Source organism: Callorhinus ursinus, unplaced genomic scaffold (assembly GCF_003265705.2).
Source record: "Callorhinus ursinus isolate GAN/ISIS: 27379988/994484 unplaced genomic scaffold, GSC_fseal_2.0 scaffold104, whole genome shotgun sequence".
In the NCBI taxonomy this organism is placed as follows: Eukaryota; Metazoa; Chordata; class Mammalia; order Carnivora; family Otariidae; genus Callorhinus; species Callorhinus ursinus.
In genome coordinates, this window is record NW_027397166.1 from 1,174,209 (window position 1) to 1,201,088 (window position 26,880).

At 39.6% G+C, this 26,880-nt stretch overlaps 1 protein-coding gene across 1 annotated transcript in view; it reads left to right on the plus strand.

Moving 5' to 3' along the window:
• Nucleotides 1-7,316: 7,316 nt before the first annotated feature.
• The window catches only part of KLF8 (KLF transcription factor 8), a 139,467-nt gene continuing 119,903 nt past the window's right edge, over nucleotides 7,317-26,880 (plus strand). Inside the window, 1 exon segment of the mRNA XM_073889254.1 lies at nucleotides 7,317-7,438. Within this exon segment, the coding sequence (XP_073745355.1) occupies nucleotides 7,432-7,438 (7 nt within the window). The 5' untranslated portion in view covers nucleotides 7,317-7,431.

The window sequence follows — 26,880 nt, forward strand, 5'->3', positions numbered from 1 at the left end:
CCATGACCAAGTGGGATTTATCCCCGGGATGCAAGTGTGGTTCAACATTGGCAAATCAATCAGTGTGATAGAACACATTAATAAGAGGAGAGGGAAGAACCACATGGTCCTCTCAATTGGTGCAGAAAAAGCATTTGACAAAATACTGCATCCTTTCCTGATTAAAACTCTTCAGAGTATAAGAATAGAGGGAACATTCCTCAAGTTCATAAAATCCATCTATGAAAAACCCACAGTGAATATCATCCTCAGTGGGGAAAAGCTGAGAGCCTTTCCCTTAAGATCAGGAACACGACAAGGATGCCCACTCTCACCACTATTGTTCAACACAGTTCTAGAAGTCCTAGCAACAGCAATCAGACAACAAAAAGAAATAAAAATTATTCAAATTGGCAAAGAAGAAGTCAAACTCACTCTTTTTGCAGATGACATGATAGTTTATGTGGAAAACCCAAAAGACTCCACCCCCAAATTACTAGAACTCATATAGCAATTCAGTAATGTGGCAGGATACAAAATCAATGCACAGAAATCAGTTGCTTTCTTACACACTAACAATGCAACTGTAGAAAGAGGAATTAGAGAATCAATTCCATTTACAATAGCACCAAAAACCATAAGATACATCAGAATAAACCTAACCAAAGAGGTAAAGGATCTATACTCTAGGAACTACAGAACACTCATGAAAGAAATTGAAGAAGACACAAAAAGATCGAAAAACATTCCATGCTCATGGATCGGAAGAATAAACATTGTTAAAATATCTATGCTACCCAGAGCAATCTATACCTTCAATGCCATCCCAATAAAAATTCCAATGACATTTTTCATAGTGCTGGAACAAACAATCCTAAAATTTGTATGGAATCAGTAAAGACCCTGAATCGCCAGGAAATGCTGAAAAAGAAAAACAAAGCTGAGGGCATCATGTTGCCTGATTTCAAGCTTTATATTACAAACCAGTGATCACCAAGACAGCATGGTACTGGCACAAAAACAGACATGTAGACCAATGGAACAGAATAGAGAGCCCAGATATGGACCCTCAACTCTATGGTCAAATAATCTTCAACAAAGCAGGAAAAAATATGCATTGGAAAAAAGACAGTCTCTTCAATAAATGGTGATGGGAAAATTGGACAGCCACATGCAGAAGAATGAAACTCAACCATTCTCTAACATCATACACAATGATAAATTCCAAATGGATGAAAGACCTCAATGTGAGACACAACTCCATCAAAATCCTAGAGGAGAACATAGGCAGTAACCTCTTTCACATCGGCCACGGCAACTTCTTTCAAGATTCATCTCCAAAAGCTAGGGACACAAAAGTAAAAATGAACTTTTTGGACTTCAAGATAAAAAGCTTCTGCACAGCAAAGGAAATAGTCAACAAAACAAAGAGGCAAGCCTCAGAATGCGAGAAAATATCTGCAAATGACACTACAAATAAAGGGCTGGTATCCAAGATCTATAAAGAAATTCTGAAACTCAACACCCAAAAAACAAATAATCAAGTCAAGAAATGGGCAGAAGACATGAACAGACACTTCTCCAAAGAAGACATACAAATGACTAACAGACACATGAAAAAAGGTTCATCATCATTAGCCATCAGGGAAATTCAAATCAAAAACACACTGAGATACCACCTTACACCAGTTAGAATGGCAAAAATGAACAGGGCAAGAAACAACAAATTTTGGAGAGGTTGTGGAGAAAGGGGAACCCTCTTACACTGTTGGTGGGAATGCAAGTTGGTACAGCCACTTTGGAAAACAGTGTTGATGTGCCTCAGAAGATTAAAAATAGAGCTACCCTATGACTCAGCAATTGTACTACTGGGTATTTACTGCAAAGATACAGATGTAGTAAAAAGAAGGGCCATATGTACCCCAATGTTCATGGCAGCAATATCCGCAACAGCCAAACTGTGGAAAGAGCTGAGATGCCCTTCAAGAGATGAATGAAAAGATGTGGTCCATGTATACAATGGAATATTACTCAGCCATCAGAAAGGATGAATAGCCAACTTTTGTATCAACATGGATGCGACTGGAAGAGATTATGCTAAGTGAAATAAGTCAAGCAGAGAAAGTCAATTATTATATGGTTTCACTTATTTGTGGAACATAAGGAGTAACATGGAGGACATTAGGAGAAGGAAGGGAAAAATGAAGGGCGGCGGAAATTGGAGGGAGAGATGAACCATGAGAGACTATGGACTCTAAGAAACAAACTGAGGGTTTTTGAGGGGAGGTGGGAGGGGGGATGGGTTAGCCCAGTGATGGGTATTAAAGAGGGCATGTACTGCATGGAGCACTGGGTGTTATACGAAATCAATGAATCGTGGATCACTACATCAAAAACTAATGATGTATTGTTTGGTGACTAACATAACATAATAAAATAAAATTTAAAATAGATAGATGAGGAAATTGACTTATAGAGAATAAAGTCACTTGCTCAAGGTTGTATAGCTTGTAAGTTGTCATTGTTTTTCTCTCACAATCTCCTTCCAGGCTTTCTCCTCCTCATCTAACTAGATTTCCTTCTCCAAAATATCTTTTATCTTTTTCTGGCAATAAACTTAGCACTGTCCTCTGGGATGTCTGGGGAACTTAACATTTGTTCAACATTAACAGAGGGTTAAAAGGTCTCCTTTTAGCTGAGCCCTCAGGAGGAATATGCCCTCTGGGGACCTGCAGAGCCAGAAGAAAGTGGGTGAGGAGGGCAATTTTTTTCCCATTAGATTTGAGCTATGCATCGGTTTTAGTTACAATTTTGCTCTTCCATGCACAACAGTAACTCAAGAATTCAGGCTTTTCTGATTATATATTGCTTGATTTCCCTCTTGTCCTCAGACCAGCTCTACCCTTCTGAGCCCCTTGATTCCCCTCACTCTTCCCACCCTTCCTCAGTTCACCCTATTCTGGCCGACATTCTTCTTAACCCCAGCTTCTTAAGCCTTTTTTGGTTGTTGTTTTACTAGGAGCTGGGAGGGTGGAGTTCTCTTTCTGAGGCGTTTCCTCCCCTCCCTCTCTCCAGCCCTCAGACTGGGCTCCGCCCTAGTAGTTTGTCAGTTAGCTTTCAAAAAAAAAAAAGGTGTGGGAGAAGCGGGGGGATGAAGAGGAAGAGGGAAAAGGAAGAACAGTATCTTGTGGGCCCTTACACATGGGGTATCTGCATATCTCTTAGCTGTTGTTCATTAGGTTCCTTGCTTGATTTAACTCTTATATTCTTCATCTGACTGTTTGGGTATAGAGGAAAGCACAGGCTATTGCTTTAAGCAGACAGTCTCCCTAAGGCTTAGGATGAGATGGAAGGAGTTGAAGATATTGCAAGTCGCTATTCAGTTTATTTTTTAAGCCAGCTAATAGAAAGGAGAGCCTGTGGTGCTTCCTAGGAGAGGGAAACTGATCACAACTTCTAGTTCTTCATACCTCCTCCCCCACATCCTTTCCTGTGACTTATACAACACCAGCCACATGATGATAATTGACATGTCAAGAGGCCAAGTATAAAGGAAAAGTTTTGCCTTTGCCCTTAACTATGGTCATGAGGTGCACAGTGCCCTGTGAGCCATCTTTGAGTCCTAATTTGAGACAGAAGCCAGTTCTAGAAGACTAAAGGGAAATATGGACTAATGTGCTGCTTGGTGAACTAAGGGTTCCTTCACTGGAGGCTCTTGCAAAGACAGATGTTCTCCTTTCTCCCCCTAACAGCATGGTTCTTGATATAACACAATATCCACAATATCCATTTTATTGACTAAATGGATAGAAGAATCTTGGGTTTGTTTTCCAAGTTTCAATACTTTATGTTTTACAAGAACCAAATTTGCCATCTGAGGTCTTAGTTTCCCCACAAATAAAGTTGAAGCAGTATTACTAAAAAGCAAACAAGAAGCTTGGGCTTAAAATAAATGAAAGAAAGACTGTTAATAAGAATGTAAACTGTTCAGCTATCTGCAGATAAATATGGCTTCTTGAGAAGCTTTTCCAGATTGGACAAGGAACTCGGAATTATGACCTTGAGGCACACCTATCTTAAATCAGGAATTGTATTGGCTACTCCTTAAATTTTTACTTCAGTTACATGCTGATTTTCATCTGTACATCATGAAAATGCATTAATTCTTGCTATAAACAGTTCAACTTCCTTTCATGAACTTGAATCTAAGAGAAAACTTTCTAGTGTTGCTGAAAATATCGTTGGTTGGAGTAGTGGGAATCCTATGTTGAGTAGAACTCCCCAAATTTTATACATTGAGATACTAAGTCTCCATGGGATAAAGTGATTCATTTTTAAAGAATGTGTGGAGAGTTGTACATCTGTCTACATGGTTTCATGTCAACACATCTTACTTTGTAAGCTAAGCAGATGGTGGAAAAATATGGTATAGTAAGATAGGGAGTTCTTTATAAAACCCCTACTACAGGGATATTCTTTTGTTCAACGGGGATATGATTTCATTCAACAAATGCATATTCATGTTATTTAATCTCTGTCCCTTAGTTTCCTCATCTGTAAAATGGGGATAGTAACAAAACCTACCTATAGGTTGTTAGAAGGATTCAATGACTATATGTGTATATAAAATGTATATGTATATATGTTTGTATACATATACATATATGAGAGAGGAAGAGAGAGAATATGCTTAGAATAGAGCTTGGCACATGGTTAATGCTCAGTAACTATTATTATTGTGAATAATAATACCGGGTACCCAGGTTACAGAAATGATGATGCTTAGTGCCTAACCCCAAGGACTTTATAATCTAGTAGGGGGAGGCAATTATATCAACAAATATGTGCACTGAGGTAGAGAAGAGCACAGAGGAAGCAATGATTAGTTTTGCATGAAGGAATTAAGTAAGGAAGGGAGATGATCTTCAATTAGTCCTTTCAAGAAGGTGGATAGAGATCTTAGGCCATTTCAGACAAAGAAAGCAAGATGAGCCAAAGTATAGAGGATGGAACAAGGCTGGCATTCTCAGGGATTTGTAAAACAGGTAAGCAGCAAAAGCTCTGTTGCTTGAGAGGTAGACAGATTTCAGATTACAGCAGATTAAAGGTAAATCTCAGCGTGCTGCTTTAAAGGCCATGGTGCATGTTGTTTCCATTCAAGTAGTTAGCAGGTGAACTACAGCAGGGAGAACAGAGAATTTGGGACAGACTAAGAGAAGATAAGATGATTAGAAGACATTCAGGTAGAAATATTAAGCAAGTGGACATATATGTGTTGGGAAGTACTGGGCTCTGAATCTCAATTTCCTTATTTGAAAAAAAAAAAAACGTATCTTGGAGAGTATAATATTACCTACTTTCCAGGGTTGTTATCGGACATAAATGAGAAATGGGACACCTGGATGGCTCAGTCAGTTAAGTGTCTGCCTTCACCTCAGGTCATGATCCCAGGGTCCTAGGATGAGTCCCACATCGGTTTCCTTGCTCAGCTGGGAGCCTGCTTCTCCCTCTCCCTCTGCCTGTTGCTCCCCCTGCTTCTACATGATCTCTCTCTCTCTCTCTGACAAATAAATAAATAAATCTTAAAAAAGAAAGAAAGGAGAAATGATGAGTATAAAAGCACCTGGTCCAGTGACTTTCCCATATTAGGTACTGAATATACAGTAGCTATTATTATTTATTCTGTTCCTCTGCTCTCTCACTCCCTCTGCTTTGTTTCTTGTCTCTCTTCTCTTCCTTCCCCTTTAAAAGAATTGTGGTAGAGAAGAGGCACTGGAAAGAGCTTGTGGTTGCTTATGACTTCCTGGCCTCCTATTAAAATGAGCTAGAGAGGGACTTTCAGGCAAGGACAAAGAAATCCTGGAAATGTGGCTGTTATCCATAAGAATCATCTCTACAGGGATCTACCGATGCTTGGCTGAGAGGCAGTCTCAGGGTGTTGAGCTTTCTGTTTCACAATTCCTTCAATTCTTCCTTCTCCACCCACTCTTTCACCCTCACCTCCTTCCCTTATCTCTTGTGAGAAAATGCCCCCAGCTCCCTTCGTCTTTGCTCTTATTCTCCTCCCTTAGAAGATACTGTAACCTCACTGTCCTTGCTGGTGTCATACTGTTACCATGGAGAGCGGGGACGGGTAATTATCGCTTACAGTTACCAGCTTTCTTGCTCTTCCCTTTTCCCATTCCTCTCTTCCTAGAGAGCCCCCACCCAGTATCCCCGCATGCCTTTCATCCTCCCCTGGTAGGTTAGCTTAACCAGAAAGGATAGGTGACCAAGCAGTGTGCTTGTAAGCCTCTTTCTGGGACCAATAAGGAAGTGAAATTGATTAGTTATACCTGCTGCTGCGGGAGACTGAAGCGGCTGCCAAGGGCGAAGCCAGAGCTCTCCGCCCAGGGCTCCGCCCCACCACCTCCCTTCTCCCTTTCTGTTCTCAGCCCCACCCTTCTCCACCTTCTCCCACCGCACTCTCCCCTAGCGGCCTGCGTGTCCCATTTAAGGAACTCCATCCTCATGACAGTCACACCTCTCCTCTGGGTCTAGCTGGGCTAGAGACAGAGTCACCCCATCCACTCAGGTCGCCCAGCGAGCACTTTAGGTTCTGACCTGCATGGGCGCGAGGTCCCTAATGGGACAACTTAGGTGCCTTTAAGAGACCTCGCCCCAAGAACCCTCACAAATTGTTACCATTTTCCGCCGAAGCCTCTCCCCTGAGCTGGGGGTGCCCATATATGTTTCCACCAAACGTAAACATTTGCTCTTCCCCCCCCCCCCCGCCTTTTTTAAAGGAAGGCGCTGGGGTGTATGGCGTCAACTGCCGCAGTAAAGGGATCTCCTTGAAGTATCTTCTCGTGGGTACCTGTCTTGAAGGAGTCCTTCTCTGCCTCAACTTTGTATTCAAGTAGTATTTGGGGATTTGGCTTGGTTTTCTTAGCTCCTACCCCAGTCCTCTTTTCAAGGGTGTGTGGAGTTCAGAGATGGGTGGAGAGTGGGCTTGGCGGGAACTGGATTAGCAGAGATGAAAGGGAAACGTAGGATCCTCAGCCTTGGCCACTTCGACTTGGCGAATTCACTTTATTTTTAGCAGAGGAGAAGATCTGCATTGGAAGCAGGGGGAAGATTCTTTTTAGGAAGTCTGCTTTGCTAACCTACTCCCAACCCCCGAGTTTGGGGTTGGATGCTTGAGGGCTTTGTTTCCCCCCCCGCCTTTTTTTTTTTTGAGGGTAGTCTAGCTGTGTCTGAATTGAATCCCTCTGCTCTGGCCCTCCTCCTCATTTTCCGGCCAGGAGAAAAATAGCAGGCGGGGGCCCGGGAAAGAGAAGGCGAGAGCTAGTCGCCCAGTGCGCTGACAGGGGCGGGTGTGAGAGAGACAGCTGTCTTGGATTGGCTCAGGAGTATGAGCCTCCCAGAGGACAGCATGAGCTCCGGACCCTTCAGTAGTCACCAGCTAGCGACATGAATGGTAAGTGACTCCAGGGTTAGAACCCACACACCCCTGTCTCCTGGATCTGAATTCTACCCCGCACCCCCATGCCTTTTTAGGTTTTAGCAGCCTAGAGGAGAGTTGGGGAACCAAGGGTATGAACACTATGTGGAATCAAATGAAACCCAAGGAAAAAATGACTTTGCTAAAGGGCTGAGCAAAGAGAGGCTAGGAAGGGGAGAAGCACTTTGGGGGAGACTCGAGGGAGAAATGAGTGGGGGGCCAGGAGTGGATAGATTTGTCTAACTTAATCTGTCCCTGGCTCGGCCCTCTCAGTTCTCCTTAAGGAGAGGTTTGTCTTTGACTTAACCCTATGCAGCCAAAGTTGCAGCAAGAGAGAACAGAGTTCAGAAGGCCAACGCTCCCAAGTAACCCTCTAAGCAGTAGAGGATACCTAGAGATGCTTCAGAAAGGAAAGAGGAGCGGGCAGGGGGTGAAGTTTCTAGCAGGGGCTACCTGGGGTACTGAGCGGCAGGCCCCTGGAGGCAGCCCCTGGGTAGGAGCTGCTTTGGGCCCGCTGTCTCTTTAAGGAGGGGCTGAGCTTGGTTAGAGGAGGAGTCTAGGTCCCTCCCTGGCTCTTCAAGACAAGGCCAAGGGAGTTGGTTCCTCTGTGTAGGTGAATTGGGCTGAATTGCTGAGGTTGCTGTGGCGAATCGACTTGCAATGGTCATTTGGAAGAACTGTCCTTTTTGTGGGCTTTTTTTTTAATTCTAAGAATTTGAGGAAATATAAATCGCAAAATAAATAAAATCTATTCTTTGGAAAAATAAATCCAAACAGATGGTCGAGGGAATGGCCCCCTATTTCCTTTGGTATTGTCTTTATTGTAAAGGAAAACATTAAGCACTTGTCTGATGTCACTCAGTGTGATAACAACTTGACCAAGAGAATAATCTCTAAATTTGAATTTAATTCTGATAGAGACTGTGATGGTTTGGGGTAACAGACAGATCTGATTTGAAACCTAATTACCACTGCTTATTGCATGACCCTGGACAATGCTTTTCTCCTCTAGAGAATGCCGATTGATAATGTTATCTCAAAAGATATTTGAATAGATTAAATACCATGGTGTATGTGACAGAGGCTGTATGTACCTCTTAGTCTTCATTTTCCTATTCGGTTTGAGACTTTCCCTGGAGCACTATTGATAGAATTAGTGTTTCCTTGTTTGTTTTTTTTCCTAAAGATATTTATTTATTTATTTATTTATTTATTTATTTATTTGAGAGAGAGAGAGACAGCCTGAGAGGGGAGAGGGTCAGAGGGAGAAGCACGCTCCCCACTGAGCCGGGAGCCCGATGTGGGGGACTCCATCCCAGGACTCCAGGTCCTGACCCAAGCCGAAGGCAGTCACTTAACCAACTGAGCTACCCACGTGCCCTAGTGTTTCCTTGTTTTTTAAAACTTCTAGCAGATGGGATAAAAGGAGATCTCAGAAGATTGAATTAGCTTGCCTTAAGGCTGAGGCTAGAACACAGGTTTTATTTGCTTCTGATTTAACATTGCTTCCACTGGACTTTATTTTTGAGAGAGAGAGGGAGAGAGCGGGAGCACAAGCAGAGGGAGGGACAGAGGGAGAAGCAGACTCCCCGCTGAGCAGGGAGCCTGATGTAGGACTCAATCCCAAGGACTCTGGGATCATGACCTGAGCTGAAGGCAGATGCTTAACCACCCAGGTGCCCCCCACTGGACTTCAGTACATCTGAGAGAAAGAGCCACTAGCTTGCTTTTCACCCTCATTCTTCTGGCAACTTAACCAAGATGATATAACCAACAGGACCTTTGGACACCAGAATCCAGTGACTCACAAATGACCTCATTCCATTCTTCAGAATTTTGGGGGGAACCCTTGTATATGAGGGTTGTTAATCTTTGGTGACACAGAGAATAGGTTGGGAACAGTGTCTTCAGGTTAGCTTGGAGGGCAGCTAACAGGAAGGAGAGAAATATAAACTCAAGTAAAAGTGATGTGTACATCTAGTCCCTCCTCAAGACCAAACTGGTTAATGGCTCTACTTCTAGAGTTCTGGGGAGCTATAGGTCCCTCTTGTTTAGGCTTTTGGGATACACTGGAAAGAAAATTGGTTAAAAAACATGAACTAGATCGCTACTACCACTTTCTTACCCCCAGCCCCCATCTTTCTAGTATATGCATTTCTGAGATGGGGCCCTTGTTGGTTCAGCTAATTGAATTCCAATAACCAAGCAAACCAAGCCTGGTCCAGTCATCATTTCTCTCTATATATTGTATGTCTGGTGGTGAGAAAGATCACCCATTTATTCTTTATCCTTCCAGCAGGGGCATCATTATTATTTGACACATTCATATTCACCCTTGTCTTGAGTCAGTTGTAGTTTATTACTTCATTTAAATTGATGAATAATGAGAAGATTGCCTTTGGCTATATAATTCATTTGGCAATATGTGTTGACATACTTTGTGTCAGGCACTGAAAAATTTGTTAAAAATTTATTTTCTATTCCTTATTAAATACCTTAATGTCTTAAGTCTTAAATGTCTTCAGTGTCTTTTTATTGATCTATTTTATTAATTTAAAAATTTTATTATGTTGTGTTAGTTCCATATACTACATCCTTAGTTTTTTATGTGGTGATCCATGATTGATTTTTTTCGTGTAACACCCAGTGCTCCATGTAGTACGTGCCCTCCTTAATACCCATCACCAGGCTAACACATCCCCCCTCCCCCCTCCCCTCCAAAACCCTGTTTGTTTTTCAGAGTCCATAGTCTCTCATGGTTCATCTCTCCCTCCGATCCCCCCCACTTCATTTTACCCTTCCTTCTCCTAATGTCCTCCATGCTAGTCCTTATGTTCTACAAATAGGTGAAACCATATGATAATTGACTTTCTCTGCTTGACTTATTTCACTTAGCATAATCTCCTCCAGTCCCATCCATGTTGATGTAAAAGTTGGGTGTTCATCCTTTCTGATGGCTGAGAAATATTCCATTGTACACATGGACCACATCTTCTTTATCCATTCATCCATTGAAAGGCATCTGGGCTCTTTCCACAGTTTGGCTATTGCAGACACTGCTGCGATGAACATTGGGGTGCATATGGCCCTTCTTTTCACTGCATCTGTGTCTTTGGGGTAAATACCCAGGAGTGCAATTGCTGGGTCATAGCGTAGCTCTATTTTTAATTTTTTCAGGAACCTCCACACTGGTTTCCAAAGTGGCTGTACCAACTTGCATTCCCACCAACAGTGTAAGACGGTTCCCCTTTCTCCATAACCTCTCCAACATTTGTTGTTTCTTTCCGTGTCCATTTTTGCTATTCTAACTGGTGTAAGGTGGTATCTCAATGTGGTTTTGATTTGAATTTCCCTGATGGCTAATGATAATGAACATTTTTTCATGTGTCTGTTAGCCATTTGTATGTCTTCTTCAGAGAAGTGTCTTTTCATATCTTCTGCCCATTTTTTGACTTGATGATTTGTTCTTTGGGTGTTAAGTTTGAGAAGTTCTTTATAGATCTTGGATACCAGCCCTTTATCTGTAGTGTCATTTGCAAATATCTTCTCCCATTCTGTGGGTTGCCTTTGTTTTGTTGATGGTTTCCTTTGCTGTGCAGAAGCTTTTTATTTTGTTGAAGTCCCAAAAGTTCATTTTAGTTTTTGTTTCACTAGCTTTGGAAATGTATCTTGAAAGAAGTTGCTGTGGCCAATGTGAAAGAGGTTACTGCCTATGTTCTCCTCTAGGATTTTGAGGGATTTCTGTCTCACATTGAGGTCTTTTATCCATTTTAAGTTTATCTTTCTGTATGGTGTTAGAGAATGATTGAGTTTCATTCTTCTCCATGTGGCTGTCCAATTTTCCCACCACCATTTATTGAAGTGATGGTCTTTTTTCCTTGCATATTTTTTCCTATTTGTCAATGATTATTTGACCATAGAGTTGAGGGCCCATATCTGGGCTCTCTATTCTGTTCCATTGGTCTATATGTCTATTTTTGTGCCAGTACCATGCTGTCTTGGTGATCACTGCTTTGTAATATAAAGCTTGAAATTGGGCGGTGTGATGCCCCCAGCTTTGATTTTCTTTTTCAGCATTTCCTGGAGATTTGGGGTCTTTTCTGATTCCATACAAATTTTAGGACTGTTTGTTCCAGCACTTTGAAAAATGTCATTGGAATTTTGATTGGGATGGCATTGAAGGTATAGATTGCTCTGGGTAGCATAGACATTTTAACAATGTTTATTCTTCCGATCCGTGAGCATGGAATGTTTTTCGATCTTTTTGTGTCTTCAATTTCTTTCATGAGTGTTCTGTAGTTTCTGGAGTATAGATCCTTTCCCTCTTTGGTTAGGTTTACTTCGAGGTATCTTATGGTTTTTGGTGCTATTGTAAATGGAATTGTTTCTCTAATTCCTTTTTCTACAGTTGCATTGTTATTGTGTAACAAAGCAACTGATTTCTGTGCATTGATTTTGTATCCTGCCACATTACTGAATTGCTGTTTGAGTTCAAGTAATTTGGGGGTGGAGTCTTTTGGGTTTTCCACAACATGTCATCGGGGAAAAAAGAGAGTTTGACTTTTTCTTTGCCAATTTGAATACCTTTGTTTCTTTTTGTTGTCTGATTGCTGTTGCTAGGACTTCTAGTACTATGGTGAACAATAGTGGCGAGAGTGGGCATCCTTGTTGTGTTCCTGATCTTAAGGAAAGGCTCTCAGTTTTTCCCCATTAAGGATGATATTCGCTGTGGGGTTTTTATAGATGGATTTTATGGACTTGAGGAATGTTCCCTCTGTCCCTATACTCTGAAGAGTTTTAATCAGGAATGGATCCTGTATTTTGTCAAATGCTTTTTCTGCATCAATTGAGAGGACCATGTGGTTCTTCCCTCTCCTCTTATTAATGTGTTCTATCACATTGATTGATTTGCGAATGTTGAACCACCCTCGTATCCCGGGGATAAATCCCACTTGGTCGTGGTGGATGATCCTTTTGATGTATTGCTGGATCCTATTAGCTAGGATTTTGTGGAGGATTTTGGAATCCATATTCATCAGGAATATCAGTCTGAAATTCTCCTTTTTGATGGGGTCTTTGCCTGGTTTGAGGATTAAGGTAATGCTGGCCTCATAGAATGAGTTTGGAAGTTTTCCTTCTGTTTCTATTTTTTGAAACAGCTTCAGTAGAATAGGTATTATTTCTTCTTTGAATAGTTGGTAGAATTCCCCAGGGAATCCATCAGGTCCTGGACTCTTGTTTTTTGGGAGGTTTTTGATCACTGCTTCAATCTCATTAGTGGTTATTTGCCTATTCAGGTTGTCAATTTCTTCCTCTTTCAGTCTTGAAAGCTTATAGGTTTCCAGGAAGGCATCCATTTCATCCAGATTGCTCAATTGTTTGGCATAGAGTTGTTGATAATAATTTCTAATAATTGTTTCTATTTCCTTGTTGTTAGTCATTATCTCTCCCCTTTCATTCATCATTTTATTAATTTGGGTCCTTTCTCTTTTCTTTTGGATAAGTCTGGCCAGTGGTTTATCAGTCTTATTAATTCTTTCAAAGAACCAGCTTCTAGTTTTGTTGATCTGATCTACTGTGTTTCTGGTTTCTAATTCATTGATCTCTGCTCTAATCTTAATTATTTGTCTTCTAATGTGTGGCTTAGGCATCGTTTGTTGCTTTTTCACTAGTTCTTTAAGGTGTAGAGTTAGTTGGTGAATTTGGGATTTTTCTACATTTTTGAGTGAGGCTTGGATGACTATGTATTTTCCCCTTAGGACTGACTTTGCAATATCCCATAGTTTTTGGACTGATGTGTTTTTTTGTTCTCATTGGTTTCCATGAATTGTTTAAGTTCTTCTTTGATTTCCTGCTTGACGTAAACATTCTTGAGCAGAGTGGTCTTTAGCTTCCAAGTGTTTGAATTCCTGACAAATTTTTTCTTGGGATTGAGTTCCAGTTTTAAAGCATTGTGGTCTGAGAATATGCAGGGAATAATCTCAATCTTTTGGTATCAGTTGAGACCTGATTTATGACCCAGTATGTGGTCTATTATGGAGAAAGTTTCATGTGCTTTCAAGAAGAATGAGTATTCTGTTCTTTAAGGGTGGAATGTTCTGTAAATATCTATGAGGTCCATCTGGTCCAGTGTGTCATTCAAAGCTCTTGTTTCTTTGCTGATTTTGTGCTTAGATGATCTGTCCATTGCTGAGAGTGGAGTATTGAGGTCTCCTACAATTAATGTATTGTTATCAATATGACTCTTTATTTTGGTTAAAGGTTGGCTTATGTAGATGGCTGCTCCCATGTTGGGGGCATAGATATTTACAGTTGTTAGATCTTCTTGTTGGATAGACCCTTTAAGAATGATATAGTGTCCTTCTGTGTCTCTAACTACAGACTTCAGTTTAAAATCTCATTTGTCTGATATAAGAATTGCTACCCCAGCTTTCTTTTAGGTCCACTGGCATGGAAGATGGATCCCCATCCCTTCACTTTCAGTCCAGATCTATCTTTAGGTTCAAAATGAGTCTCTTGTAGACAGCATATAGATGGGTCCTGTCTTTTTATCCAATCTGCAGCCCTGTGCTGTTTTGTGGGAGCATTAAGTCATTCACTTTGAGAGTGATTATTGAAAGATATAAATTAATTGTTATAATTTTGCCTGTGCAGGCATTGTTTTTATAGATTGTCCCTGTAAATTTCTGTTGTATATCACCCTTGGGGTCTTTCTCCTTTTATAGAATCCCCCTTAATATTTCCTGCATGGCCGGCTTAGTGGTCATATATTCTTTCAATTTCTCCCAGTCCTGTAAGCTTTGCATCTCTCCATACATTCTAAATGATAGCCTTGCCGGATAAAGTATTCTTGGCTGCATGTTATTCTCATTTAGTACCCTGAATAGGTCTTGCCAGGCCTTCGTGGCTTGCCAGGTCTCTGTGGATAGGTCTGACGTTATTCTGATGTTCCTCCCTCTGTACGTAAGGAATCTCTTCCCCCTACCTGCCCTTAAAATGGTTTCCTTGGTTCTAAGATTTGCAAGTTTTACTATTACATGCCAGGGTGTTGGCCTGTTTTCCTTGTTCTTGGGAGGGGTCCTCTCTGCCTCTAGGATAGGAATGTTTGCTTCATTCCCCAGATTAGGGAAGTTCCCTGCTATGATTTGCTCAAATATATCTTCTAGTTCTCTCTTTCTCTCCACTCCCTCTGGGATTCCAATAATTCTGACATTGGAACGCTTCATGGTGTCACTTATTTCTCCGATTCTATTTTCATGGATTCTGTTGTTTTTCCCTGGCTTCCTTTTCCCTTTTTACCTATTAAATTGTCTTCCAGGTCACTAATTCGTTCTTCTGCCTCACTTATCCTAGCTGTTAGATTTTCTAGATTAGATTGGATCTCATTGATTGCATTTTTATGTTCTGCCAATTCAGCTTTCATTTCTGCCCTTAGAGACTCTATGTTGCCTTTAATCGATTTCTCCATTCTAGTTATTGTCTTCACAATTGCTAGCCTGAATTCCATCTCCAACATCTTGTTTATATCTGCATCCATTTGTAAATCTGTGGCATAAGTCATAATCTCTGAGTCTTTCCTATTTTGGGGGTTCCTCCTCCTAGCCATTCTGTTGATGGGTTGTTGAGGGATTGTATAGAGTCCAAATTATTGACCAGAACCCAAGCAAGATGTACCTGTTTTCTAGGGACCTTAGAGTTGCTGGCCTCTTGTTCTCCCAGCCTGTCTTCTGGGGCAGGGGCCTGCCATGCTGTTACTCAGGCAATCTTTTTTGGGCAGATTTGCCCTGCCCCCACCCCCTGTGGCAGGGGATGGGCACAGTGGGTACCAGTTTTTTAGGACTTTCGTTCTCTGGCGGCTTTCCGTGTCTCTTCTGAGAGTCAGAGCAGAAGAGAACATTTCCAAACCTCTGCCTCAGAGCAGAGAGATCGCAGTCTTTTCTTCAGTGAGCTCTCCAGGCCACACTATCTCCGTTTCTGTCTGTGCTGCTATAAATTGTAGCGTCCTGGGTTGTGCACCCCTCTGCACTGCTCCCAGTCCTGCCCTAGTTCGGGGCACGTCTCTGCCCTTTGTGCTTCTAAAACCACCAGCCTCTCCCATTTCTCACTTGCGACCCCACTGCTCTGGGTTTCCATCCCGGGGGCTGTCCTGTAGTCCTTTTCCTGCCGTTACCAGTCTGCTAGTCTGTGCCTCATCCCCAGCGAGGGAGGCTCTCGCTCACCAGCGGTGCAGGATCCCCATGGCCAGGCTCCCTCCTGCTGCCATTTATCCTGTGATATCAGCCCAGGGAATCACAGCTTCCCACTTTGTACCTCAAAACCAACCGCCTGTGATCTTCTGTTTGTAGAGATCCAGATCTTACATCTCTGGCTGATTTTGTGGGTGCTCAGAGTGGTCTGGTAGATATCTAACTCAATTCCGGGGACCCGTTGAAATATGGTCCCCTACTCCTCTGCCATCTTTTTCCCAATCGGGATTATTGATCTAGATGATCATCTAGTACAATGGCAGTCTTATTATTAAGTAGAGTAGGAATGAGTAACTGTCATATCAAGCTCAACTAGTTTACCCAAAGAAAGTGTGAGAACTTGTTTGACTTACTTTCTGATGTTCATATAATAATGTTTTCAAATTTTGAATTTTTTAAAGATTTATTTATATATTTATTTGAGAGAGAGAGAGGGAGAGAGAGAGAAGGACCAGAGGGAGAGGGAGAGAGAATCTCCAACAGACTCCCTGCTGAGCTCAGAGCCTGAGGTGGGGCTGGATTCCCAGACCCTGAGATCATGACCTGAGCCAAAAGCAAGAATCAGAGGCTTAACTGACTGAGCCACCCAGGTACCCCTTAATTTGGATTTTATACCTGAAGTTGGGTTTCTGATGTATATATTATTCCCAACTCAGCTTTATCATCTAGCCTTAGTTTCCTCACCTCTAAAATAATACAGTAATTTGTAATTGTAAATAATGTAAGTAAAACATTGGACCCAGTGCCTGACTTCTAATTCATATTCCATAAGTGGAGAGTCTCATCATTTTTGTTACTTTAAGTGATTTATTTATTTAAATGTTGCTTGTGTGTTTGGAGTAGAAAGTAGAGTAGTGGGGCAAGATTCTCGATTTAAATGTCTGTAACATGCTAGGTGCTTTGTGTAATAAACTAAAAGATGTTATCTTGTACTTCAACTAAATATATGTAATGTGGGCAAACGAAACTCTGGGATTATTAAACATTTTAAATTAAGAAGATATAATATAACTCTGTAGCCAAATCCAGGTATTTGTTACCAATACAGGTATCAAATCACTAGCATTTTGACTATTTTATTGTATCCTTAAACTCATCATTTCCAAAATAGAATTCTTCATCACTCCTAGACTCTTCCCCCATCCCCCATCCCTCATTCCAAACTTCTTTTCACCTCCCTGGTCGTGCAGCTTACCATCATCATAATCTTAATGAGGTTATTTCAGGTCTGCACTTGTTTTCTCATTGACGAATTGAGGTTACTAGTAGAAACTACCTCATAAGGTTGCAGTAAGGAACAAATATGTTAATTTTATAAGGCACTTAGAAGAATAAATGACAGTGTAGTAAACAGTGGGGGAAATATGGTTGTTGTGGTTCCCATACTCCACGCTCAAAATGCTGGCATCAACTTTTCCCTCTTCCTCAGTTTTTTATCTACCTGTTGCCAAGGGCTATTTTTTTTCCCCTTTGTATCTATCATCAGTTCCTTTCTTTTTATTCTGACACCACCTTAACTTAGTCCAGAGGTACAAACAATTAGCCTACAGACCAAAAACAGCTCACACACATTTTGTTTGCCCTAAATTGTTAAATTTTTTATTTAAAAATTTATTAAGTTGGTAATGCATTCTACATTGCTCAAAAGTCAAAATATACAAAAGGATATACAATAATGAGTCTCCCTCTTAGTCCTGTCCCCTAGGCACTCATTTTGCCTCACTGGAGGCAACTAAAGTTATGGTTATTAGGGATCCTTCCACAGACATTTTATGCATATCAAAAAATGAGTAAATGTATACATTTTTTCTTCCCCTTCACTTTTAGACTCTCTGTATATTGCTCTACACCTTGCTTTGTCTACTTGAAATATACTTTGGAGACCTTTCCCTATCTGATGTAAAGAAATACCTAAATTCTTTTGTGTGACTGCATAGTTTTTCACTACAGTTGACCCTTGAACAACATGAGTTTGAACTATGTGGGTCCACTTATACATGGATTTTTTTTTTTTTTTTTTGGTAAACACAGTACAGTACTAAAATATATTTTTCTCTTCCTTATGATTTTTTTTTAGAGAGTGAGCGAGCATGCGTACAAGCCTGGGGGTGTGGGCAGAGAGAGAAGGAGAAAAAATCTTAAGCAGGCTTCATGCTAAGAGTGGAGCCCCAGGCAGGGCTCAATCTCATGACCCTGAGATCACCACCTGAGCCAAAATCAAGAGTCGGACCCTCAACTGACTGAGCCACCCAGGTGCCCCCCTCCTTATGATTTTCTTAATACCATCTTCTTTTCTTTAGTTTTATTGTAAGAATACAGTATATAATACATATAACATATAAAATATATGTTAATCAACTGTTTATACTATTGGTTAGGCTTCTGGTCAAAATACACTCTTAGTAGTTAAGTTTTTGGGAATCAGAAGTTATATGTGGATTTTTTGACTGTGTAGGGGTCAGCTCCCCTCACTCCTTCATCATTCAGGGGTCAACTGTATATGGATGAGCCACAATTTATTAAACAGTCTTCTATTGAATAGCATTTAATATATTTCCCAACATTTGCAGTGTTGTTTTTAACAGCAATAAAAACCTTGTAAGTATGTTTATTAGTTTGCTAGGACTGCTATAACAAAATACCATAGACTAAGAGGGTTAAAACAGAAATTTATTTTCTTATAGTTCTGGAGGCTGGAAGTCTGAGATAAAGGTACCAGCATGACCAGGTTCTGGTGAGAACCCTTTTCCTGGAATGTAGAAGGCTGTCTTTGCCTTGTATGCTCATATAACCTCTTCTCTGTGCTCCTGGAGAAAAAGAGTGAGCTCTCTGGTGTCTTTTCTTATAAGGACCCTAATCCCCTTGGATGAAGGCGCTACCCTTAAGACTTCATTTAAACTTAATTACTTCCATAAAGGCCCTATCTTCATATATAGTCACATTGGGGGTTAGGGCTTCAACATATGAATTTGGGGGTGGGGGACACAATTCAGTCTTTAGCACCAGTATGTCAGTTTGCCCAGACACATACTTTGAAAAAAATGATTGATTACCAGAATTTCAAAATCATATTTTAATTAAAACTCAGAATTCCAACTTCTTTTGAATAAGCAGAAGATACTACACCAGTATTCCCTCTTGTCAACAATTATGTGGAGTTGATGAGCCGCTCCCTCCCTCCCCTTTTGGATAGGACATGTATTCTCAGTTCACCATATTCCCCATCTGGCTTAGGTAACCTTAACCTGCCTGGCTCTTCTAGGTATTGAGTCTGTGACACCTTTGTAAGCTCTTACCATGATACGAATAGAATATTCTAATAGCTTCTAGTTCTACCTTGATTTTTTCTGCCTTCTATATTCTGTAGACCGCTGACAGGGTATCTTCCTTAAAACACATTTTAAAAAATTATGCCATTATCCTTCACTTTGCAACCAGTTATTGATGCCTACAAAGTTCTAGGCATCATGCTAGAAGCTGTGGTTAGAGTGGTGAATAATTTAGATGGGACCCTTGACTTCACAGAGTGCAGAGTTTACTTACTCTTCTTCTCACTGGATTTCCTTTCTGTCTTTTCTTGACCAATTTTAGATCCTCAAGGCCCATCTCACCACAGGTCATTTCTTTGGATTTTTTTCTTACTATTCCACTTTTAGCTGTCTCCTCTTCTAATTAGTGCTCATAGCCTCAAATCATAATCCAGCACTGCAGCATCTATTATCTTGTGATGTTTGGTTGCTATTGTTTTATTCTTAGTTTTATCTCACCACATAGACCTGGAATCTGAAATCTCTCTATCTTATTTTCTAACAATGAATCGTGGATCACTACATCAAAAACTAATGATGTATTGTACAGTGACTAACATAACAATAAAATAAAATAAAATAAAATAAAATAAAATAAAATAAATAAAAATAAAATAAAATAAAATAAAATAAAATAATAAAATAAAATAAATAAAATAAAATAAAATAATAAAATAAAATATAAAATAAATAAAATATAAGATAAAATATAAAATAAAATAAAATAAATTAAATAAAAAGAAAAGCATGCACTGTATAAAAGGAGCACCCTTTTCAGCTCTAGCTAATTTTTCTCTAATTAGAGCTAATTAATCAGCTCTAGCTAATTTTTCTCCATGCTAGTATAGACTCCATGTTGTAAGATCTCCCAACTTTTTCAGAAAAGCAAAAAACGGATTAAAAAAAAAAGAAATCTGCTTTTGAAAGATTATTAGCTAATTTGAGTTTAATTTTTCACATCACTGTGAGAATAAGCCAGCATCTACTATGGGCTGCCAGTTTTTTCTGTTTGACCTAGACTGCAAGCTCCTTGAGGGTAGAAACCAGGTAGGGACCAGGTGGAAATCTACCATTATCTGCTTTTCCCTCTCAAACACACAGTGTCTACTACAGTGTTGGGTATTTAGTAGGTTCTCTGTAAAGACTTGAATATTATCACTAAGTTTCTCTTTAAGTCGACTATAATCTCCAATAATAATATTACACTTCTGCTTTCTCCAAATTCCTAATGTGTGCCTTTAAAGATAATTATCAAGACAGTCTTTTCTCTATTTCCTTTTTTCTCAAATGTAACCATGCAAATTCCTTGACCTAGCTCCATTTTTTTAATTTTAAAAAATTGATCCTTTATTCCTCTAGAATATCTTTCATTTTTTCTGCATTTTGCTTCCATTTTATTTCCTTTGAATTACAAACTCGCAAACAAGGTGCAGTATCTTCAGGAAGATCTTCACAATGTTGAGCATATAGTTAACTTTTAATTATTTGGGGCTGATCATCCTAGCTTTTTTGTTTATTTCTGTGCCTGTCAGTTATCTTCTTTCATCTTAAATTAGAATAGTAATGTATCATGTGAATCTATTTTCTTATTTTTTTAAAAAACTAGTTCTGATAAATATACATTGTGTAGTTCCTCTAGTTTTTGTAACTATATTCTAGAATCTATATGTAGCCTTGAAAAATAATAATAAAATTAATAAGTAGCCTTGAAAAATATTAATAATCAATATGTAGCTTTGATGATTATTGGTTCCTTTATTAACCTGACCTCTTGTCCTACAAATTGAGATGGCCCAGGACTCTTCTAGAACTTCTTGACTTGGTGCTTCTGAGCCCAGGCATTGAGTGGAAAGGCCATTCAAGAGATAAAGTCTCTACCTTTAAACACTTGTTGTACTAACCATTGACAAGGACGACTGTATTGTAAATTCTTTTTGGTTGCTGCAGTGGCACCATGTTTAATTTGTTGGAGGGAGACTGTTGCATGAAATAATGAAATAATGTTGTATTTAAGTGAATTGCATGAGATTTTACATGATATTGTAGAGCAATGAGCTTATACTCTGTGGCTCTTTGTCCTTTTTCTAAACTGATGCCTTAATGCCATGCTGGAGTTCTGTATTCTTGAGGTTTTGTCTGATGGTTAACATCATGATTAGTGGGAATCCTTTAATACTCTCTGCAAATGTTTAATCGTAAAGCTCACTGCTAAGGTACAAAATCACCTTTTATGATCTTCAACATCATCAAACTATTCAAAAAAGTGCAGAATAGTATCAAGTACTTTAAGGGGTAAAGAAGCTTTGGTATCAGACATCATCCCTGGATTCAAATCCCAATAATTTACCAGCTATGTGACCTTGGGCTTACTTACTCTCTCTGAGCCTCTATTTCTTAATGTGTATAATAGAATCAACAATAGTACCTACCTCACAGGGATTGTGAAGATTAAATATGTCCTACTGGAAATGCCATAGGAATGAAATAATATGATATCTGGTATTTGCTTAAAAATACCCATTGAGTTGGTGGGGAGTAGTGGGGGTACAGATGAAACAAGATTTTCCATGAGCTGAAAATCACTGAAGCTTGTAATAGGCACATGGGGGATCATCTTTATTTTTGTATGTATTTGAAATTATACATAATAAAAAGTTTTTTTTAAATGCTGTGGGAGTTACACTCAAGTTTACCTAATTTTGTGGAGAACTTAATTGCTTTTCTTGAATTTAATTTCACAGATTAAGCAGAAACTTGGAAAGATATTCTAGATCTTCCTTGTATGTCTTAGTCATAGAACCATATATCATACAATATTATAACTGAAGAGACCTGAAAAGGGCTAAGTAGTTTACTCAAAATGACATTGCTAGATAACAGTGGAGCCTGGACTAGAACCTAGGTTCCCCTTCTCCTAGTTAAAAGATTTTCCCATTTTTTTCACACTTCCTTCTTTAATTATAGTACTTTTAATATACATTCTGTCAGTTTATTGCGTGTAAGATTAATTATTGTTTAAAAATAAATTTACCTTTTGATGACAGTACAGGACAAGGAGACTAGTTCTAAAACACTGAGACTATATTTATACAATATACTTTTAAAATCATAGTGAGCTACCTGCTGAGATGCCATATGTAGGGGTTCTTTGAATTTTTGTTTTCCAGTGGTTCCTGTGGTGATAGGTGTGACTCTATTTGGGGGAAATGAGGATCTTGCAATCTTCTTTTATTAGGTAGTTTCTTTCCAGCAACCACTTACTCTTCATTATGTGATCTGCTTCAAACAGGAGCTGGGGGATCTCACTGGCTCTCAGGTCAAAGAGAATTATAGCTTCATTATAGTTCTAGACTGCTATAGTTCATATCTCAGTTCTGCCATTTATTAGCTGGGTGATTTGGGAATAATCTACTTTATCTCTCTGTGGTTCAGTTTCCCCATTTTAAAAATGAAGAAATAATGTGCCCACTGAGAATTATGAAGATTAAATGAGCTAATACAAGTATTTGTTCTTAGGACAGTATCTGGAACATAGTAAGTACTCAGTGAATGTTGGCAATTTTTGGTCTTTTATCACCATTCTATTGTTAATGTGATGCTGCAAAGTAGCCTGAAGGTTTTCCCAGAGGCCCATCCCAAAAGTACTTTCTATTCCCCTGGAAGATACACAATTAAACTGTCTGAAAATATATGTGTATTCTAGTTGTTCTTTAGTTATCTTTTTCTAATATTAAGGACACAAGTAATACTTGTAAAAAATTACAATCTCAACAGATCTGTACTTCTGAAACAAATAATGCAACATATTTTAAGAAAAAAGAAAAAGAAGAAGATAACAGGAGAGGAAGAAAAGGGGAGTATGTCAGAGGGGGAGACGAACCATGAGAGATGATGGACTCTGAAAAACAAACTGAGGGTTCTAGAGGGGAGGGGGGGAGGGGGATGGGTTAGCCTGGTGATGGGTATTGAGGAGGGCACGTTCTGCATGGAGCACTGGGTGTTATGAACAAACAATGAATCATGGAACACTGCACCAAAAACTAATAATGTAATATATGGTGATTAACATAACAATAAAAAAATTAAAATAATCATGAAAAAAAAATTACAATCTCAGAACTCTAAAATACTGATTTTCAATTTTCAATAGTTCCAGCATTTCTTACAGATCAGAGGTTGAAAGTGAATGATATCTGCTCAAGATCTTCCCAAAATGATTGGTTTGTTTTCCTTAAACTTCTTCTTTTAGCAGTTAGTTCTATTTTTTTTTTTTAAAGAAGATGCTTACCAGATTTATGATATTGGAAAGTAGTGAGGGAGCACCGTAATTTGAGTCAGAGGATAAGAATTCCAGTTCTGATTCCATGATTTCTAAACTATATAACCTTGGGCCTCCAAATTCATTATCAGTGAAATGGGAATGATATATGAAAACTATGTCCTTACTGTAAAGCTATGTAGATACAAATGAGGAATTATTATTTGTATTGTCCAAATGCTCTATCTTGTTTAGACACTAGGTACTTTCTTAAGTCTCTTAGGGTCCCCAGTGTTTTGCTTGATTTTGAAGTTGTACACCCCAGTGACTCTTCCTTGGTTTCCACCTTAAAGGTTTAACTGCTCACTTTTGTCCTTAGACATTTTTTCCCACTCTCAGGGCTGACCAAAGAGTGAGATATGGTCTATTAGCCAGCCATCTGCTCCTCTACCTTAGACAAACTGTTCACTTTCATAAAACAAACAGATCACTGTGGAAAATGCCACTTTGGTAACAAAATAAACCTGGGAACATGATGAAGATAAAATTACCAAATCAAATTTCTCTGATCATAGTCCCTGGAATATGGTTTGTGATTTTCTGCATATATAAGACATTGACCTGCTATGGATGAGGCTCAGTCCTCCCTATCTCCTCCACTATTTCCTTCTCTAGTACTCCCTCAGGGGAAGGACCAAAAAGTCCAGCTGCCAGACACAAATGCTTGAAGAGCCAATCCAGGCAGAAAGATGGTTATTATCTCAAGTAGATAATTTGTATTTCTAAAGCCCTCCTGACTATATAATTCACATCTCAGTGGGCCAGGACATACCTTAAATCCCTTTGGACATTTCTTCACCACTTTCTTCACAGCTTCTGTGCAACTGTCTTGTTCCAGACACAGAGCAGAAGCTCCAACTCTAGAGAAAAGCAAAAGGTTTAAAAAGTCCTCATTCTCTCTCTCTCTCTCTCTCTTTTTTTTTTTAGAAAAACTGAGCTTTCTTTAAGACCATTCTGTAGGCCCAAATTTCCTTCAATTTTAAATTTTGGCTGACTAAATATTAAAACATTTTTTAAAGGAAGAGTTTACACACCTTTCTGATAGCTTTCTCTATATATACTCCCACCAACATTTAGAATGTTGTCCAGAGTTATCTAAGAGTTACCTATTGGCTATTCCAATTTGGCTGTTCTTCAAGTGAGAAGATACTAAGCAGAAATGGCTGAGATATTCCTAATTGTCAGCTATCTCCCTTATGTCATTTGACTAAAATATTGGTGGTATGAGTGGGGCAATAAGTGTTACCCAGACTCCTTGATTATTGCTATTAAATAATATTGGTATTATTTAATATTATAATATAATTGCTGTTAAATAACCATCCCTATTCCCACTATCATTCATTCATTGGACATTAATTAGCACATTGGACACTAATAGCACATTAATTAGCAGAGGAGATACTCTGCTAAAAGATACAAAAGAAGGTAGGTAATAGTCACTAGTTAACTATTGGGGGGCTCACCTGATGGTCAGGGAAACATACAGACAATGCCCTTTGTGCCAGGAAGTGTTGTAAATACTTGAATGCATATTAACTTGATAAATCCTTATGACAACTCTATACTGGTACTATTATTATTCCCATTTTGCAGATGGGGAAACAGACACAAGGAGATAGTAAAAACTTGTCCAAGTTCTTATTGTAAAGAAGTTACAGAGGCAGGGGGCGCCTGGGTGTCTCAGTCCATTAAGCATGGGACTTGACTCTTGATTTAGGCTCAGGTCATGGTGTCGGGGTTGTGGGATTGAGCCCTGCTTGGGGCACCACACTCAGCAGGGAGTCTGCTTGAGATTCTCTCTTTCCATCTCCCTCTGCCCCTCCCCCTGCCTTTCTCTAAAATAAACAAATAAAATCTTTAAAAAAAGAAGTTACAGAGCCAGGATGTGACTGTAGACACTCACTCTAGAGCCCACACCTTTTTACCATGGCTAGGAGAAGTGACTAGAAGATGATGAAGGGGTACATTTCTTTAAAGATTTTATTTATTTATTTATTTGAGAGAGAGAGAGAGCATGAGACGGGGGAGGGTCAGAGGGAGAAACAGACTCAGGGAGCCCAATGTGGGACTCAATCCTGGACTCCAGGATCATGACCTGAGCCGAAGGCAGTCGCTTAATCAACTGAGCCACCCAGGCGCCCTGAAGGGATACATTTAAAAGATATTTCTGCTGTAGAGTTAATTGCAACTGATAACCAGTTGCATCTCTGGAGATGGTGAGAATGAAGTCAAAGGGACTGACTCTCAGGTTTTTAGACTGAGACTAGGTTGATGGTGGTGCTAAAAACTGAGACTGTAAACATAAGATATGGAGAGGTTTGTGAACACATTATGTAGGAAAGACTTCCTTGATGCCTAGGAGATAACCTACTGGGCTAAGGCTAAAGATTCTGGCCATCAACAATAATAACGGTAGTGATGATAATAATAGCTATTGAGAACTTTTTATATGACAAGAACTGTTTTAAGTGTAATTCAAGGAATCCTCATATTAACCCTATTAAATCAGTACTACCACTACCACCCTGCCTCTGGCAGGTGAAGTCTTAGGTTTATAGGGAATAAATATCTTGTCAAAGTCACTCTGCTTCCTCAGCCCTGCTGTCTTATAAGCCATAGAAATTAAAGAAGACCAGATAGGAGATGGCTTTTGTAAGTTGGTCTGGCTAAAAATGATGACATCTAGTGAAAGGATAGGTGAATGGAAAGAACCAAGTTCACTCACTCTCTCCTACAAATGTTTCTGGCAGCAACCAAGCAAATTCTCCTGGTTTCCGTGGTGCCCCCCTGTGGACTATATGACAGTCATCTGACCTAATATTCTTTTTCTACCATCACATCCCCTTTTTCCCTCCTTGAAATCAGAAAACGCTGCCCTCTCTGGCACCTCATACTTCATAGTTAATTATACCTCAAACATCTCTTATACACAATGTCTCTAATTTTCTTTCATTCTTTCTCACTCTTGTCTAATTCCTGTACTTGGGAAAGCATACTTCTTCATTCTCCTTTTCTGTCATTCATCAAAAAGCTTCAGATATGTGTTTGAACACCTATCATATGCCAGGTAGTATTCTAACCCCTTGAAATACATCAGTGGAAAAAAATATCAAAGATGAAAAACCCTGCCTGCAAAGAGCTTACAGTTTAATGGAAATTGGATTTTTCTGTGTCTGATTTCTGTGCTTATTCCTTAATATGCTTCTTCCTTGGGGCACCTGGGTGACTCAGTTGGTTAAGCATCTTCCTTCAGCTCAGGTCATAATCCCAGGGTCCTGGGATCGAGCCTCACATTGGGCTCCCTGCTCAGCAGGAAGCCTGCTTCTGCCTCTCCTGCTCACCCTGCTTGTGCATTCTCTCTGTCAAATAAATAAATAAAAATAAATAAATTAAAAAATATATGCTTCTTCCTCCATCAACCCTGACCTCTCCCTCCAAGAGGCTTCAGAGAAGCCTTAGGACTCTGCAGAAAACAGTTTGAAAACTTTTAATTCTAGATGGAGAAGTTGAAGCTTACATAAAAAGGCCTTGACAAAGATTATT